The 26,303-nt window shown below is 37.5% G+C and overlaps 1 protein-coding gene across 1 annotated transcript; it reads right to left on the bottom strand.

Annotated features, from left to right (window-relative positions):
* Positions 1-422: 422 nt before the first annotated feature.
* LOC139707919 (rap1 GTPase-GDP dissociation stimulator 1-A-like) lies at positions 423-14,383 on the bottom strand. Its single transcript, XM_071619913.1, has 15 exons — positions 14,380-14,383; positions 12,883-12,981; positions 11,882-12,013; positions 10,501-10,626; positions 9,601-9,753; positions 8,878-9,006; positions 8,216-8,341; positions 7,351-7,512; positions 6,331-6,465; positions 5,706-5,843; positions 4,164-4,289; positions 3,148-3,250; positions 2,052-2,215; positions 1,297-1,425; positions 423-683 (listed from the first exon to the last, which is right to left on the bottom strand). The coding sequence occupies exons 1-15, from the start codon at positions 14,381-14,383 to the stop codon at positions 565-567; spliced, it is 1,845 nt and encodes a 614-aa protein (XP_071476014.1). The 3' UTR covers positions 423-564.
* Between the last annotated feature and the right edge of the window lie 11,920 nt (positions 14,384-26,303).

The raw sequence follows: 26,303 nt of genomic DNA, 5'->3' as shown, positions 1-26,303 counted from the left end.
TGTTTGTACACTAGTTACTCCTTCATAGAGGTTGCATGAAAATCAATGTCTGGGACTGAACCGGTTTGCACTTGTACCTGAAAGTTAATCAATCTATCTGTGAGCTCAGAGAGCACCTTCCTGGATTTATATCAATAACCAAACAGTAAACTTCAGGGCAGTCCTTTTCACACTGTAAAGCCCTCTCATATTTTCCACAGCACAACCTGCTTCAAACTCTATCGTCGTCGGCAATCAAAATCTTGACTCGATATCTCACCGCAGCCTCCCATCCCTTAACACTTCCAAAAATTCTCCAAGAAGACTCTGCATAACATGTTCCACTTCGCTGCAGTCACATCAATTGCTTCCCAGTACTCAGTCTGTACAAACAAACAAAAGGGGGAAAAAAATGAGGAATGAAAAAAAAAAGGGGGCCATTGTTCACAGCAAGAGCAGTAATATTGCACTTTCGTGGCACTTCCCCGTGGTGAACAGGGAGGCCGTACAAGCTATCTCTTCACCGCCGGAAGCTTCTGAGTGTTGATAACAAACATCCTCCACGAGCTTGCCAACCTTTGACCTTCATGTGAAGTGGAGGCTGATGCTGGCTGCCTTGGCTCGCAGCGGTTCCTCGTCGCACGACTTGAGGGACTCGATGGTCTCTGGAAGCTTCTGCTCCACCATAGCTTGCTTCAGGGCAGCTGTAACGATAGAACGTGGAATGAGATTAATACTGGGTCTACATGTTTGTTTACTCTTTTCTTTCATCAACTCTCTCTCTTTCTCTCTTCCACTAATAAATGACATTCAGAGAAAAGGTACAGGAATTCGTTGGCGGGAGCTTAGTCGACTGGGATGTTTTCAATTTTCTCAATAATGGGACCATGATATTCCATAAAACATTTGACTCCCTATTTTCATGCACATGAAGTCCCAATGATTTCAATCTTTGGAATTACGGGCTGAACTTTTACTCTCTTTGCATGATAAAACTATTTCCCATTCTATTTTATCCATCTTATCAAATTACTTAACAAATGGGCAGTTGCTTCATTTCAGTGGCAGCCTTGGAGAAAAAAAAAATGTATGAACTTTACAGGAATAAGTGGAAAAAAAATACAAAAGAATTAGAGAAATTACAAGAAATTACATCAATTTCTTACAAACTGAAACCAAAGACAAAATGGAAATCATCTCTTCCAGGGTCACAGATCACATTTTTCACTCTTGTAACCTAAACACAGCTGAGGACCACATACTGTACAAGCTTTAATGATAAGTTACGAGAAGGTACAGATTAAATATCGCCCTCACCTGACTGAGTAAGGAAACCTGCCAGAGTGAGAACGTTACACTTGACCTCTACAGGGAATGACTTGTTCTGCAGGAGATTGTTGATGGTATGGAGTAGGTTGGATTCTAGCAGACCAGACTCAGAGAAGTCTACAGTCACAAGGGAAAAAGACACAATTTCTATAAAACATATAGCACACCATTTCATATCACAACATATCATGTCATATCATGTTGATTTCAGAGAATTTTTATACAAGATTGGACTGTGCCTGGCTGACTTGTCATCAAACAGTTGGAGCATTTCCAATCATATTTCACATGTTCAACACATGCAAGTTGCTTTCAGGAGTTACTGCATAAATTTATAGACTTTCAAATTTGACCTTGACCTTTGACCTCTCCACTCAAAAGTCAAGCATTGAAATATTCTTCTCTACTCTTATCCATGTACAAGTGGCAAAATTTTGATGGAAATCTTACAGGCCGACATATGAATCATATGAACAGAACAAAGCAACGCAAATAAGAGAGCTGGGTGGATATATGGGGAGATAGATGGATTATTATATGGACAGCTAGATGGAAAAGAAATCTTGATGACGGACTACCTCAATTCAGATTGAGCGGGCAAGAGAAAGAAACCATCTTGCATTGTCATTATGTCATAATGTACAGCCTGTTTATCTTACTTGCATTGTCATGTTGTAATGTACAGCCTGTTTACCTTACTTGCATTGTCATAACGTCGTAAAGTACATGTACAGCTGGTTTACCTAAGTGTGATGCTGCAATCAGCGTGAGGGCGACAAGAGCCTCGTTCTGCATGAGCGTATGTTCTGACATCACCATGGCAACCAGACGGGGTAGGCCACCGTGCTGGACAATAGTCTCCATGACCTGGGTTGACCCAGAGTGCTTGATAAGGGATGCAAGTAATCTGAAGGGAGACCAATACAAGGGAGATATTAGATTTCCTACAGTCATCTCAAAATTTGTACATCTATCTATTTCAGTAAATAGGGTATTTACATATCTGCTTATCCATTCATCCATGTAAGTATCTATCTTTTCATATTTTTTCTTGTTCATTTGTTCTTCCATCTGCAACTATCGCTCTGTCTCTTACCCTCTCACATTCTTCTTGTGCAATGGACTTTGCTAATACAAGATGGTTGTTATCTTTATCGAAGAATATATTACTGGTGAACAAAACTAATGAAATGATGCAATTTTACAAATCCCTCAAAGTAATATCAGATGTTGGCATGAATGCATGCACACGAAATGTTAAAATGAATAAACTGACGACAGCTAGGGAATATTGAAAGACTTACAGAAGCTCTTTTTTATGCATCTTTCAAAAAAATACTGTATACGCTGCTATTTTCGCGTACAGACATTTTCGCGAAGGAGGAGGTCACAGACTTTTTCACGAGATGTTGTTTTCGCGAATTGTCACCTACAGCAATTTAAATGTAATATAACTCTAGTCTCTGGCGACATTTTCGCGTGTTGTTGAATTCGCGATCCAACTGTGATTCGTGAAATTCGCAAAAATAAAATCCTCGCGAAATTCGCAAAAATAAAATCCTCGCGAAAATAACAGCTTATACAGTGTAAGGGTTGTGCCTATACTGAAAATCCTAGTAATCAAGCTGCACAGTGATCATATCTGTATGGTGAGCTCTCTCTTCAATCTGCTGCTACCATTGCTGACTTGGTTACATACAATCAATGGCATTTTGAGTTTGTGATGCTGAGAGGATTAATGAAATGAGAAAGTAGCACATGGTGCAATGACGATGAACATCCTATCCATTCACACATTGAATGCAATATTTAGTCATAACAAGGGTAGTGGTCACTGACCTTGTGGCTTCCCCACTGACCCCAGGGTGTATCTCGCAGCCGCACAGCTCAACGACCCGCTGGATGAATTCTGGCCTCTGCCCGATGTCCACGGCTGTTTCTGCTGCAAGCAAAAGAAGCGCGCATTTATGCAAAACTGTGACATCTTTCAAAGGATAATAAGGAGGAGCTGACAAAAGGACATTCCTCGCCCTTAATAGACAAATATTTTACTCACACTGACTATCTTGACCTAGGTGTATAGATGAGTACCTGGCAATACTTGGGTCATTATACGGATATAAACCACCCAGAGGAGCACTCACGCTGAAGAGGGTACCTGTCTACATAGGACCTTATCACCATTGATATTTGAATTGTCATTTTATACCCTTTTGTTATTACTTTCACGTCATTTGCATTTCCCTTCTTATACTGTTATGGACAACTGAAAATAGGGAATGGATTGTAATTCTTCTGTGCAGTTTTATTTTGGAACCTAGGGGGAAGGAATGACAGGGGTTTTGACTTGCCATAACATCCACACAGTGCTTACTGTGATGGGGGTTCTGTTGTGCATACAGACAGTCAAAGTGTAAGTCAAGGCTTCTGCACACAGTTCAGGAATAATACACTGCATGTCTTAATATAACATATGAATGGCAGATGAGATTTTGTTGGCAAGTTGGCCTACCTAGTAAACTCGAAAAGATAAATAAAAATCTATGAAATCAGCCAAAACTTGGGAGAACAAATCTGACTAATTGCCTGATTCTTTCAAGCCTCCACCAGGCTTTTCATACATCAAGAAACACTGAAGTTGACAATGAAAAGGACGCAAAAATTTGACCATGTTGTATATTTTGCGAATATCAGTTGACTCATGAAAGCTGTGAAGATAAAAGCACCACAAACGATATGACACACACACAGTGTTCTGTGATATTATCCCCCTTAACAAATTGCTGTCAATATTTTGCAAATTATCAGAGATGAAATGCAATAAGAAATGTTCAGAAAGAAGTGTGTATGCTCACCCATACCATCCACCAGCATTCTCGCAGTTCCAAGCAGCTTGAACTGAACAAAGAGCATTTCTGACCTCAGCAGAGGCAGGATCTCTTCTAGCACCCCAGAACTCAGCAGAATGGTTTTGTTGACCCCTGAGGCATTTCATGGCAGAGAGCAACATAGAAAGAATTGAATACTAAGCACAACGCCACCTCTCCTATGATTCACCATTGTGTCTTTGCAACCAGACATAACTTGACAAACGTGCACTCCTTGAAGCTAATGGGTGGTACACTTGTACGTATCAACATCTCTCATAAATCAAGGTATACTACATGCTAACTTGAAACAAGTTTCTGGTACCATGATATTCCCAGAGTACCTTGGGATAACTTAATAGCATTAGTAATATGCAAGAGTTTATGTTAACCCGTTCCTTCCGCAATTCTCTGAGTGCCTTTAATGCCCCCAAACGAGATTCTTTTTGCCCGTCGACAGAGAGGTAGGCAGGTTGGTAATCCACCTGTGTGAAGGCAGTCAAGCGGTACATTGTATCCCCCTTTCTATGGTAAACTACATGTGCCAGTGAACAATGGAAATATCGATCAGGTGCGAGGTATGAATAGAGCGTGCGCTGATGAGCTCACAGAATCTTTTGTTCTACACAAAACCAGGTACCTGAATAAGGTGACTGGGGTCAGCGAACCCAGATATCTAACTGATCTCAGCCTTGATCGCTATGTACATGTTCGTACGAGTTTACAGCAGAACAAGCGAAACACTAAATCAGGAAAATGTATATAATACTGTGAAATACGCATTTTTCAAACAAAAGGAGAACAAATGCTGATAGAATAAACTCTGATCTTTTTATCAAACCCACTGTTCTGGGCATTTTAACACAAAGAAACATGAATTTAGGCCACAAAAGCAGGCACTCTTGGTATACTGGTATACCAGGTTCCCGTATATCAGTTGCTCCCACAGGAACCTGGTATACCAGGTTCCCGTAAGGAACGGGTTAAATCCAAACTTCTTATTTACCATAAAATGCCATCTTCAATAGCTATACATTTTTAACTGAACCATGCATTAAGCATTCTGACGGTGAGGCAACTGATTATGAGCACTTCTTTCTACACAGATGTACAAATTAATCAAGCGTCTGTGTGATTTCATACAACTGTGGAAAGTCTCAACTAACAAAATAAAACCATGCTACTATTGATCTAAGAAAAAAAAAAACTGGCATTGTCCCATTCTTGTAACATCATAATGTGTGTTCCTTGCATAATGTAATAACCTGGTAAAATAAGTTCCATTATCATTTCATCATCCACAGGAACCTTTTCATGCAACAAATATGTAAAAACATGTTCATCTAGTCTTGTGCAAGCAAAGTGACAAATACCTTTACATTTTTACACATCAAGCTTGGAATTCTGGTATATAAACATATTCCGGTCTCTAAAGTAAATAGCACCACACTGCTCCTGAAACTGCTAGATGGGATGATCGGGGAATTTCTAGGGAGACATGACAATCATCCCATCTGATGCTATACTCACTTGGAATGGCAAGATTGCGGAGAGCACTGAGAACGGCGTGGGTCAGTCGGGTGTCCACCTCTTGACCCTCATGGGGTTTGAGGAGTCCCAGGAGGCGAGGGACAATACCCTGCTTGACCAGTTTGATGCAGTTCATGTCTAAGTGGACATGTGGTGAAAAGAAAGAAAACGAGTCATAAAAAGTTAGAATATTTCCAAAATTATTTACAACTGACTGACAAACTGCCCTTCATCAACATGAATAAGTACTGATTATTCAGTGTTCTAGCGTAATAGCCATGACAATAAATAAATGAATAATGGGCATACAATACTCAGTTAGACTCAAACCCATGACATCCTGGTCACTACACAGGTGCCATACCTTCTAGACTACCAAGCATCTGCCCCCATAGTCGGTGATGGTTTTTAACTTTTATAGCAGCAGGTTCTGAATAATTGGTGCTTATCTACATTGATGAAGGGTTTTTTATTGTGTATGCACAGCACATGCCAATAAATGATACAAAAGCATTTTGCCAGCATTCCATACTTTGCCACTACTAATAAACATCAATGATGCAGCAAGCCTTCTGAATACTGAAGTCTTCAGAGATGCCCTGGGAGGCTTCACAGACACACTCACCGTTTCTCGCAAAGTTTCCCACAGCGAGGGCAGCAGACATCCTGTAATACTCAATGTCAGAAGGCAGCCAGACGTCCATGACTGCCCTGTAGAATGTCCCCTCACCTTCTTGGAATAGGTACTTCATGCACTCATCTTCAGAAATAAAGTTTAGATATGCAGGAGTTTTAGTCAACCCAATAGATTCTACAAAACTTCCAAGCAGGCCATGGCATTTAGAAATTGTACATCCATCCACATTTCTTGGAATATACTCAAGGCACCTCACATCATGAAAATAACTTACATTTTCAAAATAGCAACTACCCCTGCTGGACAAATGGCTTCTGCCAAATTTCACTCCACAAGAGAATCATGCTTTACAATAGCACATCAAAATCTTCGCTCAAAATACTATCAGATTTGCTGCAAAAACTGCAGAGGCTATCTTTAAAAGTTGAATTTTCATTTTCTCATGAAGTTGTATGATGAGAGAGTTTCATTTATTACCATATGATTATTCTTGCATCATTGTTTTGATGAGGAATTTTGTGATAACTCTTGTTTCGAGTCTATGCTAGAATAAGCCCATGACCTTTCTTAGAGGATGTGGATGCGATTGCATGGTCATGGTTGCGTTTTGATTGTGTGGAAGACACTTGTTGGTCAAGCCCCTAGCTACATTACAGATCTCTTACAACTCAAATCTCACAAACACACTCATTACCTGTGCATTTTTAAAGCTGCTTTTTTCCACAAATTCAAACAGGTAAAACAAAAGTAAACTTAGGAGACTGAGCATTTACCCGAGCAGCACCAAAACTTTGGAATAACTTACCATTAGCAATCAGGAAATTCTTAACTGGAGAATTATTTGAATAAAGACTTTAAAAGTAAAAACCATCTCTTCATCTAACGGTTCACTGTTACTTAAGCTCATCACGAGCTGTTAGGGTGCCAAAGAATTTACGTCCACAAATTCTGCGCTTTATAAACTGATATATTACTACAATGTATCATCACTACTAACAAATATCTCACCTCCTGTAAGAAGTAAGACCATGAGATCCATGCAAACCCTGACGGCATCAAACTCCTCTATCTTGGGCCCCGTTTGGGTCGTCCAGTTCCCTGTGCGCGAGGCTGCAATGTCCAGCAGGCTGTCTGCTATGTTGGCTTTGGCAAATTCCACCTTCATTTCATCTGTCGAGACAAACAGTCCAATATTGACAATCTCCACAGAGTATAATGCAAGAAATCAATCTTTCAAGCTTGCATGCTCACTATCATATTTTCCAATTTTCAAGCCTTCTCACTTCCAATTGAATTCTCTCTGAAGAAAACAATGAGTGTCTCACTGGCATGATGAGTGTCTGACTGGCATGCATCTTATGTTTCAGCTCCAACCCTAAAGAACTTATTAAAAAAAATAATAATGAATCAGTCATTTGTCAATTTCTCTCAGTGAAAAATGACACACAAAAAGAAAACAAAACAAAACATACAAGGAAAAAACACACCTGATATTTAAAAAGTAAATATGAATATGGTGATTGTAAATAGAATTTTCGAACATATCAATCATAAAATTGCAGCAATTCTGCGCCTCATTTACAGCATCTGTCTGAAACATACATCCTGCTATCTTATTGGCAATGGTTTGGCAATAGAAAATATATTTAATGCTTTACAGTGTATTCACCATCAGTATCTGCTTTTCAACTAAAAAAAAATCCAAACAGCATATGTTAGCACTCTTTATGGCAGGAGCATACATGTCACATGTAAGTACTGCAACTTTAAATCATGTGATACACTCACATGTGAATTGATTCTTAAAGGGCAGGAGAAAAGATGGGGGGGGGGGGGGGGGACAGATATACTGGGGCAAATAACATGATCTCACCGTGCTCAACAAGAGATGCAATGATTTCCAGCAGTCCCTCCAGCTGGTCATCCCCGGTCACTTCCTTCAGCGCCCTCGCGAGGCAGTACGCCACTTCGGTGCCGACGAACGCCTCACGGTTCTCGGCTGGAAGGGAGAAGAAGCAGATTTGAAGCATGAAATCTGCATTGCTCTTCTGACTATCATTGTTAGTTGGAATGCATATCATACTGGCGTCACTTGGCTTTCACCTCATCATTTGGGTATTTCATCTTCCATTTGATCTGCTAGTTATCACATATTGTTGTTGATGTTTTCAAGTTTGTTTGTTTGTCTTTTGCACAACATTCTGCTGATTTAGGAAATGTTTAAAGTGAAACTTAAAATTGGAAGTTGCAAAACCTGCAGTCCCCAGAGCAACCAATCAACTTGGGGCTGGAGGAAAGTCAAAGTTCAAAGTTCAAAGTTCAAATTCACACAGAAAGAATGTCATTTAGTAACATTGTTAACCCAATATACCTTCAAAACTTTAATTTTCTCCCAAAATAGTAAAGGGGGGGGGGGGAGGGGGAGGAAAGAGGGAAGAAATGCAGATATTTAAAACAGCAGATGCGTGACTACAATGAATGAAGCAGGATTGTATGTAACAGGGTGTCGACCCCAATGATTCTTCACACACTCACCTGGTTCTGCCAGGTTACCCAGACACATGATGGCTGTTCCACACAGGGCCACATCACAGCTGTTTCTCTTCAGCAGGGTCACCAGCACTGGAATAGCACCTTGGCTCACAGCTGCCTTCTGAATAGGGACTGAATTTTAAAAAAAAAAAGATGGAAGAGAAAAGACTGAAGACTTTTAATACCTTAAAACATAAAACATACTTAACCATTTCTTTATAAACTTTTCTCTTCCTTGAACGTTAGCCCTCATTATCATGATACAACTATCTGTATGAATTACACACACATATTTTACTAGTCATTACACTACAACCTTTACTCTATACAATGTAAAATTGAACCATAATTTGATTATTGACATCATGGAGAAGAAAAAAAATTAAACAGAACAGAACAACAACAACTCAATACCTTTTTTCCTGGTAATTACCAAATCAATAATGTCCAAATTGAAATTTGAAATAAGATTTTGGAATGTATACAGAAACATGAGAGAATAAAGGCTGTACTACAAGCTCAGAATAGATAACATTCACAAAGAACTGCATACTACATGATAGGTAAACCAGTCCATGCAATTCATTTACTTAAGGTTTCAGTAGAAACACACAATTGAATATTAAGGACCGCATAATTTGAGTAGATTACCAAAATAATGACAGATAAACATTTCATCCAAAAATGCACAGTAAATTAATTCATGTTGCACATTTTGTTAATTACCTTTGTCATAAGTCAAGTTCATCAGGCATCCACATGCTGCATTCCAAAACATCTGATTGGTCATCTCCTGGTCAGTTGACTCTAGGCCATCACGCATGAGTTGTAATAGTTTCTCTAGTCCCCCCTCCTCAAACACTGCAGATCTAGCCTTGTCTACAAAAAAAAATCAAAGCAGCAAAAGAACAACTCAATCAAAATAACACAACAAATAGAGTCTCATACAAAATCATAACATTTAATGTCAAATAGCTGACAAAGGTATTGAGAACTGTCATTTTAAAGCTGGAGCAATGGAATCACATCTATTCAACAGACTGGGTTTAGCACACATTGTCTAAAGTACTTCAAGAACACAATTATTTTGAATATTCATCAAGTACAATGCAGCGCAGAAATTAGGTTTCCCTTGCCTCAAGTGTGAGTATCCAGCATACCAAAAGATCAGGAGTAGAAAGCTAGAATGGAAAACCTGTTAAAGAATCAGCAAATTCTATCACTGAATGCAATTCAGGCCATGAGTGACAATAGATAGAACTTCAGAGAAAATCTATTGACTGGTGGATCACTACTCTTTGAAACTTCCATTTTTTATCACTTGATGATGCTAAAATAGCATATCATTAGCATTATTATTATAACTATAGTTTTCAGCAGAGGTTGAAAGGATGATACCTTCATACAGATGTATCTGGATAAAAAAGGATGATACCTTCATATATGAATAAAAAAGAAATGATAGTTTTCTCCATCTCCAAAAACAATTCTTAAAAAATCAGATAAAGGCATCTGGGTAGATATGCAAGGGAGATTCTTTGTCATAGTTTGCTCACTGAATCACACCACTGCACCAAAGATCACTACAGAGATCACAGAGATATCTGTACTGCCTGCTGTACTCACCACAATCACAGCAGAGGTTTCCGAGGGCACGGCATGCCTGCATGGAAACCTCCCCATCTTTACTGGCCAGACACCGGCACAGGGGCGGGATGATGGCACCCTCTACCAGGGGCTCTCGTACCTCTTCTGCAGGAGTGGGGAAGGGAGTGTGTAGAGGTGACGGTTAGATATGATGACGAGTGACATTTTTTTAAGATTGCATGACATGATGATCATAGCATCGATGACGATGACAGTGCTTATGATGATATTAATGTTTGAAGATGATGAAGAGTGGTTATGATGATGATGATGATCAAAGATAATGATGATGATGTTTGATGGTGATGATGACAATTGAAGATGATGATGATGCTTGATGAGGATGACGATGATGATGAACGAAGATGATTATGATGTTTGATGATGATGATGATGAACGAAGATGATGACGACGCTTGATGATGATGATGATGATGATGATGATGATGATGATGATGATGAACGAAGATGATAATAATGATGTTTGATGATGATATCAAATTGTGTCATCAACCACAGCTAGTCATCCATGGCATATGCTGTATGCCAGTGAATACCAGCACTATTCAAAGTAGTATACTGGGTGAGTATATTAAAAATGACCTTGAAAAATACTGCAAGATACTATCTAAGCAGTGATGAATTCAGACATACAATATTTCCTCTTCACTTGGAAATTGGTCTGACTAAATGAGGCCACAGACAATGCATGACTCTAAAAAGCCACAAAGAAGTTATGTTTTTTACAGTGAAACTTAAAATCAATATTGCCAGGACCACACTTATCATGAAATCAAAGAACTGATGATCCTTCACATATATATTTTTGGGATTCTCTAGTAGAGGCACTCAAGCAAAACATATTTATCAATCAAAAGCCTCCCTTATTGCAGCATTTTGAAAGTTCTCACATGGTAAACAGAGCAGCATGCAGTTGGAGCTATTTCATACTTCTTCATCTTATCCAGGTTTAAGGTACAATGGGTTATATCAGATAGGTATATATCGGGTAAAGAGATATGCAAAGATGTCCATGCTAAAAGTTTTTTTTACAAGGAAGCTCTGCTTCCATTACCCTCTTCATTCGAAACATAAAACAGCCATACAGAATTTCAGAAAATACATATGACTATGCACATGCAATGTACATCAGAGCAAGTTTAACCAAAGAGGATAGAAAAAAATGTTCCAATAAATAATAAAATACAAAATGCAGTGATTTGCAAAGTCACCGGGAAAGTTACAGATACATCAAAGATCTGATTTCACGAAAGAAAAAACAAAAACTAAATGCCTTCATGCAGTATTAGACAGCATAGAAATCACGTCTTTCCAATCATGTAAGGGAGACTACAGTTACCATGTTTGGCCATCTCTGCGACGACTTTTGCCGCATTGGCGAGGACGCTGGGTGAGAGGTTTGTGTTGGTGAGGGCGCCCTTCAGGGATGCAATACCCCCATTTTGAATTACCTCTGTGGTTGCACTGACAGCTGAAACATAAAAATTGAAGATTCATCACATGCATAAAGAGGTTAAAGTGAAAGGAGAGAGTCTAGACACCATCTCTTATCTAGACCCAGTCTGAAAATCATTGTTTTGTCTGTTTTTTCTTCTTTGGTTTGTATTTTATTGATTGTAGAATGAAGGATGACTTGTTTAATTTGCATGTCTTCAAGACAATCAAAAACCACAGAATGCAATGTCCTTCATACATGTGCACCACAGAACGGCATACAACTGGTGTGCTTTTTATTCAATTTCTATAGAAAATGCAATTTTTGCACAACACTGACAGAGAAATGACTTTTCTTGCTGCTTTATAGAAATATAGGCATAGTTGAAGACATTAACAACATGTAAAGCTTGATTATGATTTGAAATTAATCTAAAAAAGACCAAACAAACAATGACATTTTCCTATATGATTTTCCTATTTCGGGGGGGGGGGGGGGTATATGGTCTTAAAGACATGGTTTTGAGCAGCTAAAAAAAGAGAAAATATCAAACTAACATTTTGGAGCTACTTAAAGATGATTGTCACAGTTTCGCAACAAGAAAAGGGCAAACATTCCTTTCACACACACTAAGAGCTAGCAGTGATTGAGCAAGTAGAGCTCCAAAGTGTCACAAGTGACTAGGCTATAATCAATCAGTATGAATGCATTAGCATGTTGACATTTTTTTTCCAGAGATTTGTTCATTACATTGGTGTAGACGCCAATATTCAAACACTGCGGGGCAATGCGTAAATGTAAATGTAATGCACATGCCTTCACAACTTTAGAAAGGGAAAGGGAAGGGGAGAGGGCTTTTGAGACGGTCGGAACATAACGAATGTTGTCGCATCGGCGCATCTTACCATCCTCCTGCAGAGCCCGCAGCAAGCAGTCTAGACACGTATTGGTGGCCTCCAGGTTCTGCTCAACCTGCAGCTTTCGCAGCGCCTCTGTGACCGCATCTGGGGGTAGGGGAGGTAGAAGGGGATCGAGAGGATGCAAAACATTTAGGGTTTACCACACTCCATCACGGCTACAGAAGAGCATGACCAGAAGAAAACAACAAACAGAAATATTCATCAACATCTCATCTCATTGCTACTGCACCGCTCCAAGTGCAGACGATTAGTCAACCTAGTTTTTGCGTAACCATTCCCTCAACAGTACTTCACCATCCTCCCCCCTCCGTTTTCTTCCTTTGTTTTCTTCCTGCTCCGTCGCCCAGCCATCAAAACGTGGAGATGAAAATTGATCAGAGCAATTTCCATCTTGATCTGCCGATGAGTCAGCAAAGTGGCACAAAGCTCCCTGGAGGAATGGCAGCTATTTGTCACTCCCAAAATGTGGTGCTGGTGTGCCTACAATCACGCAAAGCAACTCATTAACTCTTCTTCACAGCCCATATCTACAGGCAGACTTTCTCCTGTTTTTCTTAGGGAGAGAAAAAAAAAATTATATACAGAGCTTTATCTAAAAGCCAGATGACACACAGTAATTTATTTCATTGTGAAATTCATGTGTCAAAGAGTATCAGTATGAGTGATGGCACAAATTCTAATATTGTCAGATCATGCATCATTGCAACATGAATATAGAATAACAAATTCTTACAATAGACTATGCATGCATGCCCTTGAGTATCTACACTGATAAAGACATGAAGAACTGGTTCAAATAATTTTCCATTATACATACATGTGTATGACAAACACTATGCCATGCATTTGATGAACTTGATATGGTTCCAAACCAATTTTCGGGTCTCAGCTTTACTTGGTAATGCATGATTGTTGCATAATATCGGTCCCATAAAGATCTGGAAAAAAAATGCACAGTTTGTGCATCACTGGTTTTTTTTTCTTAATATCTCTAGATTCAGGAAGAGGGGGAAAAATAAGTCCATCTATGTTCTATGAATACAGAAATGCAAGTTTAGAATGCATATATACTCTTTTGATATTCATGCATCTCTGTATATTTTGGGACTCAGTTTTTGTTTTGTTATCTAATAAAATAAAGCCATCCTCTAATACTCGGCAAAGCTCAGACCCAAAAAAAAAGGGGGGGGGAATAATTCATGGCTGACAAAATGTCTAAAACTGATGCTATCAATTATATGACACTAGAGCTGACCCAAAGTCCACAGCTTTGTTCCAACAAACTTGAACCATCACTTATTTAATTCCATGAAACCATATCATGTACGATACTTAATGCACCATTTTATGGCATTGTTTGTTTGTAACATAAGCCGGACTGCAGTGTCCACAGAGAACAGACATATTTCATTGCAAAAATTCCCTCTCTCTAAATACTACAGATCTATCACCATTTCTGCTTTTTAACATCAATCAACTCACCCATCCTCTTGCTTGGATCGTTTTTCTTTCCTTCAGCTGTAAAAAGATCAATAAACAAATGAATTTTAAAAGAAATAAAAATGAAAGAAATTCTGTTATCACCAGAATTTACTTGTAAAATGAAAAAAATTCCAAAGTCAATCTCTCTGGCCGCTACATAAGAAAAGTAAAACACTAAAAAATATGTGTCATCAGAGATTTACTGCGAATTCAAGGTGATTTACTGTGCATTTTATCAGTCTCATCAAGTCACATCAAGTCAAACTTAGTCCAATACACAGATACTGATATCAAAGATACTGATATTCACATACTAATATTCATATATTAAACATAGCTTGCAAAGGGTAATTAAAAACACATGGTTGTCAGAACTATTCTCTCTCCCCTTAAAGGGGAATTCCACACGATTTTCATAATTTCACATCATGTGAAACAAATTACACTGAACAGTGTCGATGACATAGGAGCCTCAAATATTTCAGAAATGTAGCAGTGTAATTCCATTACAATACCACTTGCTTAACAAGTTCACCTGTGTAGAATGTTTGCATGCCATCTTCTTTTGTTCTGCTTCCTTGAGCCCCAACTCATGCATTCTTATGGTGAGGTTGCCATGTCATCATCCTTGTTCATTGCAATTTGTGGTAAATTTTGAAAAAATACTTATTCCTTAACTCAATCACTACAAATTCTGAAATTCTGTACTCGGTATAACTAATTTATAAGTGTTCAAATGTAAAAGTCTGAAAATCATCCGGAGGTCTCTTTTAAGTCTTTGGACTTTGGACAGTGTGTACAATGCTGTGGAGTTTTGTGTGCAAATCTGAAAGCACAGAACACAAAGGGTTAATCGCATGTGATGGCCTTTTTAAGGACTGCTAACACAGGGATGCCAAGTTCAAAAAAATTGTATGAGTGAGATTTTCATAACTCGGCATCTCGGCAAGCAAAGGTGCCCCCTCCCCCCCGTGGCCTCCCATGGTAGGGAGCTTTTTAAATTTTTTAGCTCTTAATGGTGCGATCAGGTGCATACTTAAGTGACTATTTTTTACTTATTTTGAAAGACAAATGGAAAATATACCTTCAGTTGTAATTATACTGGTATCACTTTTATCCTCTGAGCTATATGCTCCGTATTATGGGCTCAAATCACAGACTTTGCCCGATGCGTGAGAAAAATGGGTGCCATGCGTGAGATCGTGAGACGACCCCTAAATGCTTGAGTCTCACTCAGAATGCGTGAGACTTGGTAGCTCTGCTAACATTGTTGTGTAAGATCAAGATGTATTATGAGATACAGTAACTATTAAGTGGGATATTGTGTAATGTTAAAATTTGTGCAAATTTTGTGACCACCCCCCCCCCACTAGAAAATAACAACACAAACATTTTGAGAAAATATCAAAATACATGCAGAAATTCTTTTGTCACAATCAGCAAAAATATAAACAAGCGAAGTTCACCAAAATTGGGGTATCTCAACACACACACGCACACACACACAAATTATTGCACAATCTCCACTGTTGCAAAATGCAACACACTCTAGCATAATATCCTAACATAGCCCATACTGTTTGCCTTGGTCAGTGGATGTAAACAGAACACAAATTGATGAAAATAAAAGGAGAAGAAAATGTTGGCATTCAAACTGTTTTTTAGAGATTCTTCTCTTTCTCTGTTACCAATATCATATTCACAGAGCAGTACATGACTTCTACTGACCCAAGAAGTTGACGACATTCAGGCTTCAGGCAAACTAAACTGCAAAACACGTACAACAGCTTTCTCTGCGTCAAGTTTCAGTGTATTACAGGAGTTTTGTGCTAAGAAGAGATTAATTCGTGTAAGTCTGAAAGCAAACACATATATCAGCTTTCTTCAAAACATGTATCTCATCTATCATGTCAAATTCAGCATCTGTGATACATAGGCATTTTAACAAGAGTTTTGCTTCAAACTTTTTGCGTGCCATAGTGTCAGTAAACCCCTGTGTGCCACGTTATTTTGAAACAGCAACTCATGAGTGATTATAGGAAAACATTTTTTTTTCTTCAAAGTAATATAACTTTTTGTAGATCGTGTTTAAGCTAAGAATGAGGTACAGTAAAGTTGTACAAAAAGTTGCAAGCTTTGCTGCAGATGTAAATATATGTGAGGAATGGAGTCATGCATGACGCTTTCAATGCACTGTGATGTTGCAATTTAAAAACAGTATCGGGATTTGGCAAGTGATAGTCATAATCATTACCTATAATCACTATTATATGAGACAAATCTTGATATGCTCATGAACCTAAGCCTACTACATGCGACATAACTATAAAGGTTTCTTGCAATCCTGAGTCTGAAGAAAAGATTCTGGCACAACCTGCCTCCCTAAATAGGCAATGATATTGTGACCTCATCTCACTTTCTCCACAGTCTTCAATAAAATATCAAAGCAGGATCCAAACTCCCTATTTACATTCTAATCAGGTTCAAACCTGACATATATGATATTCTTAACCCGTTGAGGACGGTTTGATTTTGCTACAACACGCATTCCCCATAGACACCTGCCCGAGTACTAGTATACTTGGGACTCGTCCTCAGTGGGTTAATAGATATACAGCAGTGACCAGCACCTTCTCATTGACCCCCATTACATAACATGACATTAGCCAATCAATACCCTAATCCCAAAGTATATGTAACTGGAGTTTCCGAAGGTATCCTCAGCAATGTTAATGCACTATGCGGCAACATCTTACAAATATTGACGTACTCTATAATCGGATCCATTTCATTGCAGCTTGTTGGCAATTACATTGACGATTCATGGAATAAACAGATTATATGTACTGTTTCAAAGCAATTTTTGTTGTTGTTTTTTCGTGGAAATCCCCGAGCACTCCTTTGCTACAATGTATTCATGGTCACGGAGTTAAGTATTATTCAATGTTCGCATAACTTTGAGGACACAGACTAATGGAGAATGCCCATCTCGTTGCATCTTTATACAGTGAAAAAAATAACACTTACAATAAACATACACATCAGATAAGCAAAAAGAATCTTGCAGTTTAAGAAAAACCACACCACGAACATCATGACTTTCATGTGTTGGTATTAAGTCATATTCCATGGATGTTTATCAGGCATCACAACATTGTCTTTATTGCATTTTATGACTTAATTGTTTCATCACAATAATATTCCTACTTTTTTTTTCATTAGCAAATAGCAATACCACAAACTTTGCATTTTCAAAAGAGAGAGAGAAAAAAAATATGATGACTCAGGTGAGGATAGTATGGATAATATGATATTATAAATCTCCAGAGACAAAATCAGCTAATTCCTGCATATCTTAATTAAATTCATTAAAAAGATTGTTGAAAACATACTATTCTGTGCAGGTCAAAGCATAGTCATGTCACGTTTGAAGTAGATTGCTTCCATAGACAAACTAGTGGTATCATAGAAATGTTAGCATTATTACTTGGTAGTACATTGTAACAGTGGTAGTGGTGAAAATTTCTTGATTCAGTTACACTTCATTATTCCACAGCTTTGTTAGTCCAAAAATGAAAAAAAAAAAAGGTTCAGGTTCCTTATTCCAAAGGTTCGTTATTCCACATATGAAATAAAATTGGTTATTCCAAAGATCTGTTAATCTGAGAATGATATAAGGTATGTTATTTCGGAGGTAGGCCTAAATTAGCACGCATCATCTTCACATTTTCAGATTAATAATGATTTGATGTTATAGCATTCATACATTGCTGTGTGCAGACCACAAGCACAACAAAATCTTTTGTGCACATAAAGCACTACAAGTTTTATTTCACCCATTTTGTAGTGACCAGTGGTACAGCACTAGAAAAAAAAATAATAATAACATAATCATAATAATATACCAAACTTACATATTTTTAGTTTGTACACAGAGGTACAAAATACTGCATCACTTGTTGGCTTTCATTTATTCATTTAGTGCTCTGTTCCTGTGTCTCTTCGGGGTTGATTTTTATTTCATCACAAACATGGAGACTATAAGACGCCACAGCACTCACTGTACGGCAGGATAACAAACACATAAACATGTTTGTTTGTTTTTTCTGGAACACACATTTCTCTGATGTTTTATACTCTACATCCTTATTACTTGTACTCCCAAAGGGCTAAATATTCTGACTTTTTGTCTCCTAAAAATGCCTGTAGACTCTAGACTACCAAAAAAAGAAATGCAACTGAGGAGCTAGGAGAGAAGAAAAAAAAACCAAAGTATGCGGGAATACAATTACAAATACCACTCAGCTACAAAATTGCACAGTTGATGTCAGAAAATGTGCTGAATTTAATACCGCCCGGTCTTGACGTCACGAGGCAATAAGAATGATTCCATATTTCCAATTCTAGAGCATCACAATTAATTTAACGTTTCTTATGATGAAGCCTTGCAGTCTCTGTGACTGTCAGGAGGGCAAATTAGAATGGTCCACATTTTCTGCACAAACACCTTTTTAAAGAGAAAATGATTTTAACAAAAGAGATTTATGTACTATGTAGATGCAAGAGCTGTCACAGGTGCAGTTGTGGGAACTAGAGAAGGTCAGAGAAGGTCATCTACTCATTTATCTAAATGTCAAACTTCTTTCATCTGCACAAACAGGGGGGATTAACATGGTTGGATACAAGATCATTGTGTTTCTCGCACAAACAGCATACTTTTTCTTTTCAAATACAGGCATGCATTATATTTCAGGCCCTCTTGCCTTTACAATGTACCGTTGTAAGTGAATCGACTCCAAACAAAGTGTTAAAAGTGAGAACTCATTGATGCTCTTGGTTTCAGGTAGCTCTCTTCTAGTATGGTGGGAAAATTTACATTCTGTCATAAATGCTAACAATAATCTAGAAAATCAAAAACAATGCTATCGTACACTCTCCTTGGTATATAAGTGTTAATCAAGCTCACTGGATATATCCTATCATTCATTTGCATATAAATAAAGAAAGTACCGGTATATTTAAAAAAAAACCTGATATTCAAATTACTGTATCCTCAACTTGTAATCATAAAGATGTAATGGACAAACTGACAGAGTGTGATTTTTTTACATCTGTCACCATATTCCTTTCCTTGATAAGATTTTTGTTTTTGGATTTCAAATACGCAGCTTCTTAACTAATACATGTACATGTATGCACATGCACATGCACGTACACACACACACACACACACACACACACACACAGAAAATGTGTCTTGTACATACATTGTATCTACACCTCCTGGCCAAAATATTTTCAATTAATTGAAAACTGAGGAGGTAAGTACTTTGATCAACATATCTTGTCCTCAGGGCAATTCCACGGTATATAGGACACAGGTGCCAAAAATTCAAAATATTTGTTTCAAACACCATACATTTTCAGACAGTACTTGAGTTGAAGTTTTAAGAATCATTATGTTTTTCAATAAAAGCGGCCTTTTTGATTTTCAAAATGGCTGCCAAAATATACCTATAACTCAACGGTAAAAAGAGTGTTATGTCACATAACTTACTCTCTGTATATCCACTTTACTAGTACTCTAAACAACAATCTTCTATATGTATGCAGTTACCAGAGAAGTCTATTACCACACGATAGAAAAAAAAAGCTGGTTGCTTTAAAGAATTTGATAAAAACTTTTAATTGGTTTGACAATGATGGGTGTAACGTCAGTTACCAAAAACAAGGAATTTTTAACTTTATTCATCAAAGAAAGTGAGCTGTATGATGTAACTTGGGATTTCTAATATATGCCCATATGCCTTCCTTTTAATACCAGAAATAAGGATACTTGTCATACTGGAGAGTCAAAATGAACACTTCAAAATGTGTAACGTCAGTTACCGAAACGTCATACACGAGTATGTAACGTCAGTTACCATGACAGTAATTATAACTGAGTAATTATAACTAACGGTGGCCCGGCGGCCCGGGGCCACCAAAAATGAAAGTCGGGCCACCAAAATTTTTTGAAAAGTGTGTCAATAAATTCGTAACTTTTTGCGCCGGAAATGCATAAATGCATGCAGTGAGTGTGCGACTTATTAAAAAAAATGGACTTTTATCAATTTTTTTTTTCAGGCCACCAAAAAATTGAAATTGATGATTTTGGTGGCCCCGTCGGGCCACCGAAAAATAAAGTTAGTGTCGAGCCCTGCTTTAGGGCATTTCAATACAGCTGGGAAGTCAAAGGTTATCAACAAAGAGCAGCAATCCCTTTGATAGGGAATGATATCATCACCATGGTATGTCCATGGATACATTTTTTTTTTCATTTTATTTTATTTTTTTTAATTAATTAATTAATTTATTTATCATAATTGCCAGGGTTTTTTTGTTTTTTTTTTTGTTTTTTTTTTTTGTTTTGTTTTTTTTTGGGGGGAGGGGCTTGAGCTTTTGATTTTTGATTCAGCACAAGTTTAAGGTTAAATCATCTGGAAGTTTAGGTTTACCACATGCAATATATGCACTCAAATTACTACAGTACATTCCCAGTCCTACTGGATGATAAAGCTACCAAAGTTTGTAGGCCTAATCAATGACATGGATGCATGGTAACCACCTTTTCTATACAAAGCTTGTGTACAGCTGTATACCAACAGTTTTATAATCTTTACTAAAGATTGCTTTTGCTAGCATTTTTTTTTCTGGAAGCTTAGTGAATTTTCTACCTCAAGGCAAATGCACAAACAGATATTTCTTCACTTGCACTTAAATGTGTGGTTTAGTTAAGTTTCAAACAGTAACGAGTACATGCCTTATGTACCATAATACAAGATGTGCCACATTAACACTGATGTTGCCAAACGTTTAACACTGATGTTGCTCAAAGTGAGAGGTGATTCTAGGGTAAAAAAAATGTTCATATTTGTTGATTACTTTATTTCATTCATGCACGGACATTTTGTAATACAGGAAGATTTGTTTAATATTGATCTTAGAATTCTTTCGTTGCAAAGTCCTATTTCTTTGTATCTGGGATGTATTTGCAAGCCTTGATATATCATTGAAAAGGAAAAGAAAAACAGTTATATTACTTCAAGCAAGGAATAAACCAATAATGCTCTTTTGACCAAAAAAGCATAATGTTTCTTCTTCACAGAGAAATATTAAAAGTGCAACACTTTTCATTGAAATCAGTTGATGATGGAAATCATTTTTTTTTTTTTTGGTTATTTATGGCCACAACAATGCCTTGAAGGAGAAGGAGTAAAATACGGAAAAGAAGAAGAAATATATCACAGTAGATTTCATACATATTCATGCATATTTATGAGTTGACATGTGTTCTTTCCCCATTACCTTAAAGATATTTTTTTTCACACACAAAAATATCTGTACTTTGTATAGTACTGCAGGGTATTATGGGTGGGGCACTCTAGATAGAAACTTTCCTGCTCATTAAAAAAAAACAACCTTAGTTATGTCAATATATTCATACTTGGACCTGCTGAATCTAAATGGCTCTGTGTAATCATAACTGTTGAATAAGCATTCAATCTTAAGACAAATGTCAAGAAATATCCTCTGGTGCATTTACATTATTTTTGCCCAACTGTGCTATGGCATGGGGGGGGGGGGGGGTTGCCCCCTAAGGGCCCCACCCCATTTGTGTCTTTAGATTTTGTTTTAATTTGTTGCTAAGTAATTGCCTGGGATTGTTACTGGTATACTGCAGCAGTATAATAACCTGTTAAATAAATTAGTTCTCTGTAAACCCCATAGCAAAAGTATGTGTAACGTCAGTTACTGACATGTTTACCTTTAAGTTTTCATAGAACACAAAGAAAATGGACTAATGTTTCATTTCATTTGTGTATTTATAATTGATGAACCAAGGTATGATTCCATATCAAACAAATCATTCTGAAAGGTCAGAATTATGAAATATCACTAAACTATTCCCAATCATGATTTTGCGTGTGTAAACCCTATGGCAAATGTAAGCGTAACGTCAGTTACCGTCATGCCTTCACTGAAATTGGCATGGTGCTAAAAGGAAATATCTAGGGTGCACATTATTTTGCACACCTGTTCCTAAGAACCTAGGTGTATTGCCATATTAAACACATAAAGGATAGAAGTCAGGGACATGAGATATTTCCATTTAAATCTACACCATAATTTTCCATGTCCTTTTTCCGTATTCAGTTACCGACACATTTTCACTTGCTATCTGATAAGAAATGCAGTTTGAGAAAAAAACTTTCCACCTATTTCTTCATTCTCATGAACTCATTCATCAATGCTAATTGCAAGCCCCAGGTGCTTTCATTCACAAAACTACAATGTAAACAATTTCATGAAAATCCTTACGCGTAACGTCAGTTACCATGGAATTGCCCCTCAATTTTCATGGCAATTGTTGGTCTGACATATGAAAAAAAAAAGTCTGGCAAACAAACACCCAAGAGTCCTTACAGTTTCGATGCAACTGCCGATAAAATGTGGGGCCAGCTAATTCTTTCTTTGTTTTTCAATGTGGTTAATCGTGGCAATGCCTTGCTCAATATATACAAAAACATGTTGTGCACATCGACATCCTTGGGCTGTCACGTTGCGCCAAAAATAATTTTAATTACTTAAATCTGTGGATGTCGTTCCCTCCAAAATGTTTTGTTTTGATCAATCAAGCAGTCGGCCACACGCTGACCACTTTCAAAGCATAAATTCTATGCCTTATCCAAGCTGGTTTCATTAGAATGAATCAAAGTTCAAGTTACATCAGAATCAGACATACAATATGAAATTAAAGAAATTTGTTTTCAATGTTTTCAGTTAAAACAGAGGCAGCAACCACACATGTATGAACATTGCACAAGATGATAATGCCATTGCCTCATAAGTCTGCAACTAGCCTGCACACTTATCTTTGCTTCTTTTTTTAAAAAATGAAATCAGAAAACTGTTCATCCTTCACACCATATTATCCTAACCGAGTAATGATGTTCAACTTTAAGGAGCAAAGTAATTGTTCAGCTATTGACCATAAAATGTCCTTTTTTATCAAATATGCATTTAATATAAGAGTTGAGAGTAAATTACATAATTACTTTCATGACTAAATGATGTAATAAAGGCCATGATTAATTATTTTTCTTAGTGACTCATTTAAAGATGAATTAAACTGAATCTCATGTCATTATGCCTTCAGTGAAGAAGATAGTCCATATTTTATTCATCATGACATCAAAAACATAAAATTTAGAATTGCATCTCTTTCTTTTGCATTTAAACAAATGAGAAAACTGTAGTCACATAACCATTAAGTGCTTTTTTTTAGGAGACTAGCTTTCCCTTTTCGGCTAAATTACCAGTCGGTACAGATAATCAAAGATAAACTTTTGTTGATTTTTCCTCTAACTTCATAAACTTTCTAAGAAATGAATCTGCCTTTCATTGAAAGTGCAGCTGAATTCTCACAGATAAGGTTCATTCACACACAAGAGTTATAAGTTATTGGATCGCATTGCAAAGATTTGCTGCCATTCACACATAATGGCAAAAGACCCCAAACAATTCTGTCGGATATATAGTAGTAGTAGTAGTAGTAGTAGTAGTAGTAGTAGTAGTAGTAGTAGTAGTAATAATAATAATAATAATAATAATAATAATAATAATAATAATAACAACAATCTAATAACAACAATAACTGCTGCAAGCAAAGCACTTTAAATCTCTCAACTGCATTGTACACAATGGACATGGCAAAACAAGGACCAGCGCGTGACCCTGGGCACCCTAGTGTGCAGATCTCGGGCTCGTTGCATAAAAGTTACTATTATGGCGTCGCTTGCCCGGAAGAAGGGAACGAGCGCGCGAATACGCGTAAAAATAGATTTCGAGAAAAGACCTGCATGAGGTAAGATCATAAGCAATATCATAAGATTTGTAGATTATTCATTATAGCCACTTTAGCTAGTACCAAATTGGAATATTATCTGTTCACTTGTGAATTTTCAGCAGTATTGATATTCAAATATCAAAGATATAGTCAATTGAAACTTTAAATTGCGATTTTCTCGAAATCTATTTTTTACGCGTATTCGCGCGCTCGTTCCCTTCTTCCGGGCAAGCGACGATGGTAACTTTGCCATCCAATGGTAACTTCCATGGAATTCTTGATTTTGATTGGCTGTTGAGTATTGTTGCCATGGTAGTTACCATCGGATGGCAAAGTTACCACAATAGTTACTTTTATGCAACGGGCCCTTGGTGTTGCAAGGTGCATCAAGGGATCACAAAAACTTGAATCTTTTAATCTGCTGTTCACATGTACTGTGTGAGGCAAATCATCATTAGGGTTTTGATACAACATATTAAAAGGTGGACTGACATCTGCATTGCGATGTTGATCGCCAGAGTCAAGCACTTTTTTTTTTATTGTGTCTGCACACAAGAATGAAAAATTTTCACGTGTTGCAAAATCAATTTACATCGTGCTCAAAGGAAGTGAAGTGTAGAGCCTACACAGCATTGGTTAGGCCTAAACTGGAGTATGCCTCTGAGGTTTGGAATCCTCACACCTTGACGTCCATTAACAGCCTCGAACAAGTGCAGAAGGCAGCAGCCCGGTTTGTTGCTGGTGACTACAGATGGTCTACATCATCTACCCGTCTGGTGTCGGCACATGGATGGAACACGTTACACCACCGGCGACTCCTGGACCAATGTTCACTTTTTTACAAAATCCACTATGGAGTGGTAAGCCTACCATTGCCCTCAGCGGTTACCCCTGCAACCTACTATGGAAGGAACGATCATGACCTCAAGTTCAACATACCCAAGACAACTATTGATGCATTCAAGTACTCATTCTTTCCAAGGACAATTTGGATCTGGAACCGCCTACCTAGTCAAGTTGTACATGCCACCACCTTAACAACATTCAGAGAAGCTGCTCTCCCATGTATTACAACCTTGCAGCCTTCTTCTGGATCACTCATCCTTTAAAGGAGGATGCATTCAGATTTTACTCGCACAGTGCACACTTTTATTGTAAATAGAGATCATCACCATGGCACCTCCCAATGGCACACATGTGTAGTTTCATCCCAGTATAGCTTCTTGGAGCTGCGAGAGGGATTACAGTATCAAGTATCAAGTATGAAACCATTAATTTCAGGTGTGTGTGAACATGACTATAATCTCCCTTACAGACTAAGACTTCAACTGAGAACATGAGTTACTGTTTGCTTTCTAAATGCAACTGGTTCCCTCTACAACTTGACTCACCTCTTTTGAGTTTCACTGTAAAGGTGATTGGCAAAGCACTTTAAACAATAATAAATCAGCACATGTACTATGCCAATATTCACAAATTTTGAATTTGCTACTTTTATACTCCATTTATAACTTTTCATACTACCAAATTACGTCTGAAGAAATCAATTAACCTTGGGAGACGGTTACTTACTTTTTGACAAGTACAGGTACATCAACAAGTTGATATTCAATAGATGCACAACCACAAATCAATATTCAACGTTAGAAAAAATGTTCTTCACACGACCAACTGTAATCCATTCTTCGTTCAAAGAATATACCATCAAAAGAGTTACTGAAAGTTTTGCGCCTTGTTTCCAATGTGACACAACAAAATTGTCCACTCCATATTTTCCAAGTGGTGACAACCTGTGACTCATGGTTATTCAGAAAATAAAAATATCATGCAAAACATGAAAAACAGTGTTTTAAAAGCTAATCATGCCTTCCTCAAAACTCAGCTCAAGATCTGCATTACATTCACTTTGCATCTAGAAACTTATCTAATCCATATTACTAGTACAGCATATCTGGTACGATTTTTCCCTACATATCACATAGGGCCGACTTTTGCAATACATGTATAGATATTTACTTCTGCCACGTTTTTGTTG

Source organism: Diadema antillarum, unplaced genomic scaffold (genome assembly GCF_040938485.1).
Source record: "Diadema antillarum isolate AM-2024a unplaced genomic scaffold, OU_Dant_1.0 seq00001284_RagTag, whole genome shotgun sequence".
Lineage (NCBI taxonomy): Eukaryota > Metazoa > Echinodermata > Echinoidea > Diadematoida > Diadematidae > Diadema > Diadema antillarum.
Note: the sequence above shows the minus strand (reverse complement) of the source record. Positions and strands in the feature narration are given on the sequence as shown.